This window comes from Galeopterus variegatus, unplaced genomic scaffold (genome assembly GCF_000696425.1).
Source record: "Galeopterus variegatus unplaced genomic scaffold, G_variegatus-3.0.2 Scaffold191, whole genome shotgun sequence".
NCBI classification, from domain to species: domain Eukaryota; kingdom Metazoa; phylum Chordata; class Mammalia; order Dermoptera; family Cynocephalidae; genus Galeopterus; species Galeopterus variegatus.
In genome coordinates, this window is record NW_007726302.1 from 880,206 (window position 1) to 893,196 (window position 12,991).

Here is a 12,991-nt window from a genome sequence, read left to right on the forward strand (position 1 = left end):
CCGCGCTCAGCCAGTGAGTGCTGTGAGCGCACCCGTCATCCCTATATAGGATCCGAACCCGCCACGGGAGCACTCCTGCGCTCCCAGCACTGCACTCTCCCAAGTGCACCACGTGCTCGGCCCTTGATAGCTGTTTTTAACCAATCATGGTTTGCCAGGATTTTGCTGTTTTTAACACTGAGAGTCCTATGTCCCAAGAAATGCCTCAGTCCCAGGGAAACTGAAAGAATTGGTCACCCTTGCTGTTTTCTTCAGTGAAATCGTGATTTCTTCCCTGCTTTTTTAGATGTGCTGAACAAATTTAGGAAAGTACTCACATTCTGCCATGAAATGAAAAACATACAGAACCTTGGTCTAAGGGAAAGAGCCCTAGGCAGGGAGTCAGAACCTGAACTGTAACTTTAGCTCATCTATTTGTAAGTAACTAATTCTGTTGCTTTCCGTTTCCCCATAAGTATGATAGAGCTTATAATATGATCTCTGTAGTTTTTAAAGTATCTAATAGTTGTTGGAAAGCATTAAGAAGATCAATGTGAGCTTAACACAATATGGTTTGAAATAGGTATTCAGTTCTGTCCAGCATAAGGGGGTGCCAACTCTACCAGGAAAATGTGACCGTACTCTACAGGGACTGAGGATATGATTCTTGCTATCACACATAACCACACTCTGGGAGAGAGAAAATATGATCAAAAGAAAATCAAGAGGTTTCTTTAGTATACGGAGCTCTTGGTTTTATTTTATTTCATCACCTTAAAAAATGTGGGATGAACTACACACCTGTTATAATGGCTAAAACCCAGAACACTGACACCAAATCTGCAGGAACTCTCATTCATTGCTGATGGGAATGCAAAATTATACGGGAACCTTGGAAAATAGTTTGGTGGTTTCCTATAAAACTAAGCATATTCTTACCATACAATCCAACAATCATGCCCCTTGGTCTTTAACCAAAGGAAATGAAAACTTATGTCTATACAAAAACCTGCACATGAATGTTTTTAGCAGATTATATTTGTATATATAGATTTTTTGTTTTGTTTTGTGGTTGGCCAGTACAGGGATCAAACCCTGAACTCTGTTGTTATCAGCACCATGCTCTAACCAGCTGAGCTAACTAGCCAGCCCCCTTTATTCATAATTAACAAAACTTGGAAGGAAACAAGATGTCCTTCAGTAGATGAATGGATAAACTGATATATCTGCACAATGGACTATTATTTACTGCTAAAAAGAAATAAGCTGTCAAGCCATGAAAAGACGTGCAGGAAACTTAAATGCATATTATTAAGTGAAAGAAGCCAATCTGAAAGGGCTACATATGTATGATTCCAACTATATGATATTCTGGAAAAGGCAAAACTCTTGAGGCAGTAAAAAAGATCAGTGGTTGCCAGGGATTAGTGGAGAGAGAGGGATGAATAGGAGAAGCACAGGGGATTTTTAGGGCAGTGACACTACTCTGAATGATACAGTACTGGTGAATAGATGTTATTATACATTTGTCCAAAACCATAGAATGTACAACAGCAAGAGTAAACCCTGATGTAAACTGTGGACTTTAGGGATAATGATTTGTCAATGTAAGTTCATCAGTTGTAACAAATGTACCGCCCTGGTGGGGGATGTTCATAATTGGCTGTGCATTGTGGAGGCAGGGGTATATGGGAAATCTCCTTCCTCTTAGTTTTGCTGTGAACCTAAAACTGCTCCCCCAAATAATAATAATACTAAAGTCTTAAAAATGTAGGAGGGATGTTATTTATCAGAAAACTCACTGAATCAAGTTTTTGATGAATAATACTGCTTTCTCTGGGAAAATTTAAGGTCTGCTGATGAATTTTATTTTTTTCTAGGAAAGTAGGACTTAGAATACTATATTTTTCCAACTTAATCGTTTGATTTAATTGATGAGCTTCTTTAAACGTGTCTCAGGAATAGCACTGTTTAGATGAAATGCCCAAGTAAGAATGATTTTATTCAGTGATGAAGAATAATTAAACAGATAATTATATCAGATTTTTTTTACTTAAGTGAAGTGATATACTGACGTGGGGGATTTTTCTAGTGTGACAGAAGGAAGGTTTTCCCCTAGGAATATTTATTATTTTAAAACTTGTATGAAAACAGTGAATTTTGATATGCAGTTTCAAACTTCAAAATTAACACTTTTTTATGGCTTATCATTATATTAGGGATAATTTTACTAATGAGTTATACTAATTAAGATAAAACAAATAAGTGTTTTTATATTTTAGTTTGCACTGGGTAAATGACCTTCCTAGAGCACTTCAACAGGTGAGAAAACTTATGTTGATTCTACCTTCCTTCCTATGTTATTTTACTTATTATTAGAAACTTTTATGTTTCCTTTTTCACAAACTATTTACTTATACTTCTGACAATTGGAGAATGGAATCAAATTTTTAAAAAGTGTTTAATAATCTTCTGTGGGCTAAACCTGGTGTCCTTTAGCATATTAAGAAGTATATTGGGTGACTTTCCTCTCCCTGAGAATTTAAGAAATCTCATTGTAGTGATAAGTTTTAAATATTTATGAAAAACTTAGTAACTATGCGAAATAATATTGATACCATAAGACATTTTTTATGTGGATTCCTTCTTATCGTTAATTGCCTTAACTTTTTGTGTGTTGGAACCTACTTACTTATATTTGTTTCTTTTCTCATGCCTTAGAGGGTAGGTAAGATTTGGAATGGGAAGGCATTCCAGGAATGCAGAATCACAGGATAGGTGGGGAGGTACAATAGCCTCATCAGCATGAAGGAAGAGGAAGCCTGTTTAGAGGGTTGGTATAGTGCGGGGTGATGGGGTATATTGGGACTGGATTTAGGAGGAGTAGGGTGCCAGGTTAAGGAATTTGGAGTTAATTCTTTATGTAATTAAGAGCCACTACAGAACATTGAAAAGGAAAGTGACATGATTAAAAAGCTGGTGGCCAGAATAATAATAACCATGTCTAAGCACTTACTATTTGCCAGTTACTGTGCTCTGTTTTATATGTGTGTTAAGTGACCCTGCTAGGTATATTCATTTTGCTCATTAGAAAAATGATGCCTGAAGAAGTTGGTTAAATTGAAGGGAGACTTTCAGTGGTCCAGGCATGAGATAAACTCAACCTAGGTGGCAGTGATAGGAGTTAAAAGGGAGAGAGAGGTATTTAGGACTCTGGAGAGGAAGAATCAACAGTTTGGTGATTGGTTAGGTCTGACGGTCAAAGAGGGGGAGAAGTCAAAGCTTACCTGAAAGTTTTAAGTCTGGATGCCTGGGGGAATAATTAGTAAAAGTAGGAAAAAGAATGGTAATGATCAGATAAAGGGAAAAGAAAATGGTAATTAACAGAAATATGGTAATTGGAAAGGGAAGTTGGTTTGAGAATAGATGTTTTGCAGGTGGGAGATGGGGGTGGTAGTGATGAGTATGACAAGAGACACATGTCCACGGAATAGGCAGTTAAAGATGAATTTAGAATTCTGGGAAGATGGCCAGGCTGAAGATAGAGACTGGAAAGTCATTCTTGTGAAATCCTGGTAGTTGATCAGCCATCTTAGGGAGAAAGGGGCTGCAGAGAGCTGAGGACTAAATCTTAGTATCTTGGTATGCTAGAGTTTAGTGACAAGAGAAGGAAGGCACACTAAAGGGGCATAAGGGAAGAAACCAAAGATTTTACAGATAGTTTGCTTATATACTTCTTTGTAATTGCTTCATGATATATTAAACATAAATTTAAGAGAATGCTTTAATTAGAAGAGCTATTATGATTTGGGTTCTGGTTTACTTCAGAATCCACCCTTTCCTATAATGGTCCTCTTTGTTGAGAATAAAATCAAAACTAGTTACAGATTGTAGTCTAAGAGAGTCAGTGAGCAAACGTTTGCGATTGACTCTGGAATTCACTCTGGCCATTATTTTGCTTAAGTTATCTATTAAAAGTTGTTTTAGTTTTAAGCTGGAAATAAGTTAGTTACTTCTTCTTAAAGAAAACTAATGTGTTACTAGATTACTGTTGTGAATCATAATGATTTCTCTACAGATTAGCTTTTTCTGCATTAGAAACCATCCCCAATTTAGTGGCTTAAAACAACTGTTTGTTTAGCTCATGATTTTGTGGGTTGGCAATTTGGGCTGTATTTAGTTAGGGAATTCTTCTGGGTCTGGCTTGGCTCACCCATGTGTCTGTGATCAGCTGGCAGATTGTCTGGGAACTAGCTGGTCTTGGATGGCCTCAGCTGGAACAGCCGGCTGGTCTCTGCTCCACATCTCTCGTCCTTCACCAGGATAGCTCTGGCTTATCCACAACATGGTGGCCGGGCAGGGTGCCAAGAGAGCAGGTGGAAGTATGCAAGGCCATTTGAGACTTACACTTGAAACTGTCATTTCTACTGTATTCTTTTGGCCAAAGCAAGTCACAAGGCCAGCCCAGATTCAAGGAGAGAGGAAATAGACTCCATCTCTTGGTGGGAGTTGTTACAAAATGACATTTCAGTGGGCACAGATTAGGGAGGATGGTGATTTTTGCAGTTCACCATACTTAAATTTTTTTTTCTTTCCGTGTTTTTCTGATTATAAAAGTAAGTCATGTCTATTAGAAACTTTGAAAACATGTACATATTATAATACATGTTAATAATATTAGTGAATATACCAGGGCACTTCAAAAAATTCATGGAAAAATAGAATTAAAAGATAATACAAATCTTTCCATGAACTTTTTGAAGTACCCTCATATTGTTCTGTCTTTACAACTGTATTATACAGCAATGACTTTCTGACAGTTGGTCACATTAGATGTTATTTATTAAATTTTCTGATTATTAATTTGGAAAAATAAGAATGGTAGTTATAAAATATTGATTTAGAACTATATTCTTTTAACATTTGTATATATAAAATTTTGAAAAGTTTTGTTGTCTTGTGTTTATTATAGATTCATTATATTTTAAAACCAGATGGAGTGTTTGTTGGTGCAATGTTTGGAGGCGACACACTCTATGAACTTCGGTGTTCATTACAGTTAGCAGAAACGGAAAGGGAAGGAGGATTTGCTCCACACGTTTCTCCTTTCACTGCTGTCAATGACCTAGGACACCTGCTTGGGAGAGCTGGTTTTAATACACTGACTGTGGTAACTATCAAGAGAATTAAATAACCTATTAATTACACAGCTCAGAAACAACTTCTTTTCATTTTAAAAATAGAAAATTAAATATTGATGGTTTTATGGAAAGGATTTGGCACTTTCTATTTCTCTTGCTCTCTTTTTAAGGAAAAGTTTTTGCTGACTATGTTTAGTTTGTATAAACACATCTTTTTTGACATAAAATAGGAATGTAAAATTTTTAGTATTTGTTACCTGAATAAATAGCTCAAAAAAATCTTTACCGTAGTTAACAAGAAGACTAATTTCTAAACATAGTACTCCATCAGAATCTTTAAATCAAGGAATAGGTGAAATAATGGGAGTTAGAACATTACAGATAATAGAAAAAAGGGGAATATACAGGGGCATTAACAGGACTATCCCCACCACCATCCCTTAGTCAAAATAGTGCCAGTTGAGACAGACAGGAGAAAATATGCATTCTGAAGGCCTAGGGTTAGATCAAGTTTAGGGAAAGTAGGACAGGTGCTCTTCTCTCTTATGGCTGGAGAGATCTGAAAAGAGGACCTGTAGGCAGTCAGTGCAAAAGAAACATGAAGTCAGCATGTACAGGGACAGGATAGGTCATTGGTATTCAGTGGTATAACTTGGATCCTTACCCCACTTCTTTGTTAGCTAAGGGAATTTGCACAATTTATTTTGCCTTTTTGAGCATTCATTTCTTTTAAAAGTTAAAATGTTACCTCAGGAGGCTGTTAGTGTTAAATAAGGTAAAGGATTGTGAAGTGCCTGGACTGTGGGAGATGCTCAGTAAATATTGTCTCCTGCCTTCCTCTTTCCCCATGCCTCTACTCTTAGCACTTTCCAAGACAGCTTCCAAGAGACAGTCATCTGGAGAGAAAATGATTGCCCCTCCTACCTCCCTCCAATAGCAAAGTCATTCTGAAGGATGCCATACTCTCTTCAGAGATGTTTGGATAGACTTACTATGATTTTTCAAACCCCTTAGGCCTAGAAACATCTCTAAACCTGATAGAAAGAAATATGAATTTCTTGATGAAGAAAGCTTCTCATGGCCTAATTAGAGGCGATAGGCTTCAAATTAAAATAGCTGATTGAGGTGATATAGTGTATGTTTCATAAAATCAACCAATCAAAAATAGATTGTTGTATCCTTCCTTGTTTTGATAGAAAGCAAGGGGCATGGACCAGCAGGGTTTCTAATATCGGAAAGGGTGCCTCAAGGGAAGGGAAGAAATAGCAGGCTGGAAGACAAGACTAGGAACTAAAACAGCCCTCAAGATGTTACAGCTTTGTCTAAGGTTGACCTTTTGTAAACTTTTAAATGGCCTGAGTCAATAGAAAATGCATTCTGAGATGTTGAGGAGCTGGAAATCTGAAAACTCTGCTTCACATGAATGCTCTGCTTTGTAATGAAAACAAATATTGTTAATACAGGGATCACTTTATTTATTTATTTATTATTTTTTTTGTCTTTTTTGTCTTTTTTCCGTGTCCGGCAACGGATCGCAACCCTCAGTGTTGCCCTCGTACCGGACCGGGGACCGGTAACGGGATCGCAACCCTCGGCGCCGCTCCCGTGCCTCGCTCAGCCAGTGAGCGGGAACCGGTCTGTATGTGGGATCCGAACCCTCGGGCGGGAGCGCCGCCGCGCTTCCCAAGCGGCGCACCATCCAGTGCGCCACCGGGCCGGCCCCGGGATCACTTTATTTTTAATATATTTTAAATTATATAAGTAATACACAAATATATTTTGGTTGTAAACATTAAACTATAAAGATAAAGTGAAAGTCTATCATTCTCCTTAATTCTAAAAATCATAGCTCTCTTTTGAAAGCAGCATTTCTCAAAATTTTGGTCTCTGGACCCCTCTACACATTGAAAAATTATCGCGTACCTTAAAGGGCTTTTATTTATGTGAATTACATCTATAAATATTAATCATGTCAGAAATTAAAACTGAATTTGTTTTAGTTTTCATTAATTCATTTAAAACTAACAATATATACATATTATTGTTAACATATTTTTCATTAAAAAGAACTATATTTTCCAAAGCAAAAACATTGAGGGGAAGAATGGCATTGTTTCACATTTTCACAAATTTCTTTAATGTATACCTTAATAACAGAGAACTAGATTCTCGTGTCTGCATCTGCATTGGAATATGTTGCTTTACCACATGCTGTGTAGCTACTGAAAAATCCCATTGTAAAATAAGAGGTGAAAAGGACAGATAACATCTCAATATTACTGTAAAAATAGTTTTAACTTCATGGACCCCCAAAAGAGTCCTAGTGACCTCAGGAGTCTATGAACCACACTTTGAGAACTGCTGCCCTAGATGTAGCTACTGTTGTCGGTTTGGTGTGTAATATTCCCAGTTTGTTTGTTTTTTTTAGCAAAACCTACTTTACCATACTGTATGTAGACAATCGTATGTATGTATATACTTCTGAAACTTATTTTTTATTCTGAACAGTGTATTTTAGAGAGTTTTCTAAGTCAATATGGATATATTTGCCCTCCTTCTTAGCTTCTGCATATTATTCCCCAGTGTGAATGTACCACCAGAGTTTTACTTAACTATTTCCCTGAGAACGGCATATAGGTTTGTTCTGATTTTTTGCCAATAGAGACAATGCTACAATGAACATCTTTCTATTCTGTTTCATCTATTTATTCAGTTTTGCAACAAACATTTATTGAGCACCTTCTGTGTGCCAGGCACTATCCTAAGTACTTTGGATATAGCAGTGATCAAAACAGACAGAAGTCCCTGCCTGATGTTCTTGGATTTATAGTAAGCCTTTCAGTAGACTTTAGAGTGTCCAATAACACTGAGATGTTGTACACAAAATTGGTTTATTGTTGTTCATGTTTGGAGGAAAATGCCCATGCTTTTCATCCAACCTTGAGAGCTCTGCTGTGACCGAAAATAGATTAGAAATTACTGGTTTAAAGCCTTAATCTCTAATACTTACTTTACTTATAACATGGAGAAGATTCCCTTTACAGTCCACCCTCTTAAGAATTGTCTCCTGTATTGCTATGTTGCAAACTTATAATTGAGGTGAAAAAGAATCTCTGTCAACGTAAAGCCTCTAAAAAGCAAGTGCTTGTGTGGTGTACATTTTCATGGGGTGATGTTAAAGAATTTGTGCCAGGTCATCCAGGTTGATCAGTAATATTAGGGGACTCAAAAGTTGCTGTCCATTAGGAAAAAGACAGGAATTATATCCTGAGTCCAAAAAGAAAGTTAAATTACATTAACCACATGTGGTTTTCTACAGTTGTAAAGTAGGTTATGCTTTTAGAAAGATTTCTGCGAAAAATGTTTAACCAGACAGTATAGCATTTTTAAAAGCCTACAATTCTGTTAAGTGGGAAATGTAATTTGAAATACCTTCCATATTCTTCAAAAATGAACTGAAAGACTCAAACATTAATATAATACAAAATATTGGTGTAGAATCTTCCTTATAGTTCATAAAATTAGAGTGTTGCTGATTTAGTAGTAAAATTATAAGGAATTTGTTCCCGGGATCATTTGTTATATCCTTTGAGGCATATATACCATCTCTGAAGTGCTGCATTATTATCGTGTCCTAATTCATTTTCTAAATATTTCCATCCACAAAAGCTTTATATAATCAATTACACAGGTTTATGTTGCCTACATTAAGTATATTACATTTATGTTAATTGATTTTTATTTTTAAAGCAAAATCAAATCAAATTAATATCATATAGTTGTATTTACATTGATATGACCCTCTTAGTGAATTATTTTAGAGTGAGTTGGCATTCTAAATGAAGCTCATTTCCTTTTAGTGTAGAGCTGCCAGACTAGTACATTAGGAGAAAGCTGCAAATAATGGTCCATCTTAATTTGAATAAGGCCTTTGATAAAGTTATTATGGTACTCATTTGATTGAAATAGACAGTGCTTTTAGATGGTTTCATGGAAGAATTATTTTCAAAGAATATTGCTTAATGGCTGGGTATCAGCCTGGAAGGAATTTTGTTTCTATTCTTAGGCTCTCTTGTTAAAAATAGTTTATTAATGTAGAAAAGAATATAGATGAAATGATCATGATCCCACTACCCAGAGATGGTCTTATTAAAAAAGCATAGATGCAACCTGATCTATGTATTTGTTTAAAAAAATAAAATAAAATGTATATATAGAGCGAATGAGATAGAGCAAGATCTCAAGTGAAAAGAAGTCCCCCCTCCTGACTCCTTACACCATCCCTCTCCCCAAATATCTGTTAACTGTGTCATACACATCTTTTCAGAACAGTCTTTCCTCATAGACCCAAATGCAGTTATATCATTTAAACCCACATATGCAGTAATATACACACTTTTTTGCTGATTTTTCCTAGTTAACATATCTTAGAGATCTTTTCCTACCTATATATATCTACCTCATTCTTTTTGAATGGCTGTGTAGTATTTTATTGGATAGACATTTTAAGATTTATTTAGCCAGTCCTCTATTAATGACATTTAGATTTATTTAGGGCTAATTTCCAATGCAGATAAACTCCTACATCTTAGTGTTTAACACAATTAAGTTTTGTCACATTGCAGCCCCATGCTGGTTGGACAGCCCATTTTGCAACTGTGCCATCTGGCCCTTTTGTCCTCTAAGGTCACCACAGCCAAAGAGACGTCCTGAAAAAGGCTCATTAACTCTTTACTACCTTGCCCCTCCTTTCTTTGGCCAAAAGAAATGTTTGTTTGAGGCTGAGAAGTGTCAAGGAGCACCTGGATATTTGGAGAGCATCAGTGATCTGTGCCACGGTACCAACAATAAACTCCTGTGTCAAGCTTCAAAAAGAAGGGGGAAGTCATTGCCCAGTAGTTTATTTGAGAAATAAACTCTGCATGTACCAGCAATGTGCCCATTTCCTGAACAAGCCAATGTAGTATTGAATGCATTTTTAGAAGTAGAATGAAAATATCTTGGGAGGTGACTATATTTGCCTTGATTCTAGGTGCCACATTTTAAGAAAGATTGATAATTGACTGTGTCCAGAAAAATATAGTCAGAACATGTAATGATCTATAAATTTTGTCTAAAAGACTAGCTCCTCCCTCCTCCCCTCCCCCATGCAAAAAAGAATTTATGGTGTCCTGGAAGAGTTTTCAAAGACTTGGAGAAGAGAATGGTTTGTAGAGCATAGGATAGATTTATTCTGTGTTGTTCTTAAGGAGAGAACTAGAACAAGTTGATGGAGTTTTAGGAAAATTTCTCATACCATGGAGAATATTTATTCAGCAGTTTGAGATCTTCATAAATCAAGCATAAGCCAGATGACCTCTGTGAAGAATATTGTAAATATTTCCTGCTAACCCTGATAGATTGATCTGAGTAATCTCTGTTTCCCCTTTTCAAATTTGGGTTTTTTATAATGAGTGTCAAATAAATATTCCTTTTTCTTTTTAAATAGGATACTGATGAAATTCAAGTTAATTATCCTGGGATGTTTGAATTAATGGAAGATTTACAAGGTAAGGCACTTTAAAGAATTTTTAGACTCCATTTGAGAAATATTTGGAGAGCTCAGTCTATGGCAGGCACTGGGGCTAAGCACTAAGGATCCATTGGTGAGGAGTGAAGCAGACTGTCTGCATGCAGCTTATGATATAAAAGGGAGGAGGCAGACACCAGGCAGCTGTCAGAGATATGGATTAAATTAGAATTGTGGTCATTGCTATGACCACTTATAAACGGATGGCAGGCCTTTCTTGAAGGACATATTTGAGGATGGTAGAACACATCTATGATTCCCTCCAGCAGCAGTTGGCAGCTCAGGTCGAGGCACAAGAAAGCAGGTAGTTGACTTAGTTTAGGAGTGGGGTTTTTGTCAGGGGGATAGGTCTCAGCCTGAGAGACTCAATGAAGTCTTGTCTGAGAAAGTGGCAATTGAGCTGTGTTCTAAAAACGTGAAGGTGAGTTAACTATGTGGAAAGGGCAGGGGAGTGAGTCCCAGGCAAGGAGAACAGAATATGCAAAGGCCATCTTGCAAGAACAGACATAGCAAGAACTGAAAGAAGGGCATTTTGGCTAGAGTACAGGGAGTAAGAAGGAGAGAGTTGTGATGAAATTAACTGGGAGTCAGAAATCATGCATCAGGACCTTATAGGCCTTGTTAAGATGGTTGTCCTTATCTTAAAATGAGGCATTTTAATGAGGGGAGGGGAGAGTGGTCACAATATCAGATCTGTATTTTGAAAAGGATGGATTGGCAGATAAATGAGTAGAGAGACTTATTGCAGTAGAGCTTGTTGAGTGATGATGGTGGTTTGCACTAGGGTTGTGGCCCTGAGAAGGAGAGAAGTGAGTACATTCCAGAGATATCTAGCAGGTATATCAGATAGTTCTTACTGGTGGATTAGATGTGGTGGATGAAAGAGAGAGACATTTCAAACATAACTGCTGAATTTATAGCTCACATAACCAGATAGATGGTGCCATTCATTGATAGAAGAAACTGAGGAAGACCAAGTGTGAGCAGGGACAGCTCTTGAGTTCATATTTGGATACACTAGGTTTGAAGTGCTTTTGAATTATGTAAGAGGAGATGTCAGGTTGGCAGTTGGGTATATGGGTATGTAGCTCAGAGGAGGCTCCAGGCCTGGTTAAGTTGCCTGTGAATAGGTGGTATTTGAAGCAATTGCCTAGGGCAAGAGCCTGGAGTGAAAAGAGAAAGTGGCTTAGTATTAAGCCTTTGGGAACCTATCATGTGGAGACTGGTTAGAAGAAAGATGAGCCTGAAAAGAGACTGAGGAAGAACAGCTAGCAAGAGGTTAAGGAGAAACACCAGAAAAGCACAGAATTGCCTGAGCCAGGGGAAAGAGTGTTTCAAAACAAAGGGAGCACTCAGCAGGCTCGAAAGCAGAATACGAACTGAAAAGAAAAGTCCTAGGTTTAGGAACCAGAAGGTTATTGGTGACCTTGGTGAGAGGTCTTTTGTTGGGGTTAGGGGAGTAGAAGCAATGGGAGGAGGCTGAGGAGTAGGTGGAAGGAGAAGAACTGCAGACAGCAGCTATGGACTGTGAGGAAGAGGTGAGAGATGGAAAGGTTACAGGTGTTGGGGAGGAGGGGAAGAGGAGATGGGATGAGGTTTTTTAATCTGTTTTGTCCTAAAACCTGAATCTATTTGACTGCTGCCTGAAAGAATCGAAGTGCTTCGATAGCAGAGGTGAGTGTAGAAGAGAGAAAAGAGAAAATTGATGATGTCAGGCACCTCAGAAGGTAGAAAGGGGTGAGAGACAAAGGCTGGTGGAGGGTCGGCCTTGGGTAAGGGCAGTGCTGATTTATAGAAGGAGAGAAGGAGGGGTAGTGCCACTGGACGGAGGTGTTCACTTTGGTATCAGGAAGTTCCCATCTCATGAGTTTATTTTCTTTGTCAAACATGAAATAATATCATGCTGAGAATAAAAGGGTCAGAGGTTTAAGAATTGAGTGGAAACAATTCGTTTTTTTGTTTGTTCGTTTTTTAAAAGATGACTGGTGAGGGGATCTTAACTCTTGACTTGGTGTTGTCAGCACCACGCTCTCCCAAGTCAGTTAACTGGTCATCCCTATATAGGGATCTGAACCCGTGGCCTTGGTGTTATCAGCACCACACTCTCCCAGGTGAGCCACGGGCTGGCCCTGAGTGGAGACAATTCGAAATAGTCATTGTAGAGAATGGGAAGGTGAATTGACCAGGAAAAGGTTCTAGAATTTGAAGGACGCATTTACAGTCAGTCGACCACATCAACAGTAGTTGGCAGCTCAGGACCAGGCACAAAAAAGATAGTTGGGTCAGTTTGGGTTGGGGATTT

The 12,991-nt window shown here is 37.7% G+C and overlaps 1 protein-coding gene across 1 annotated transcript in view; it reads left to right on the forward strand.

Annotated features, from left to right (window-relative positions):
- NDUFAF5 (NADH dehydrogenase (ubiquinone) complex I, assembly factor 5) overlaps nucleotides 1–12,694 on the forward strand; it is a 27,522-nt gene extending 14,828 nt beyond the window's left edge. Inside the window, exons 6-8 of the mRNA XM_008564768.1 lie at nucleotides 2,262–2,301; nucleotides 4,952–5,149; nucleotides 10,609–12,694. Of these exons, the coding sequence (XP_008562990.1) occupies nucleotides 2,262–2,301; nucleotides 4,952–5,149; nucleotides 10,609–10,683 (313 nt within the window). The 3' untranslated portion in view covers nucleotides 10,684–12,694. The remainder of the gene's footprint in view (nucleotides 1–2,261; nucleotides 2,302–4,951; nucleotides 5,150–10,608) is intronic.
- The last annotated feature ends 297 nt before the right edge of the window (nucleotides 12,695–12,991 follow it).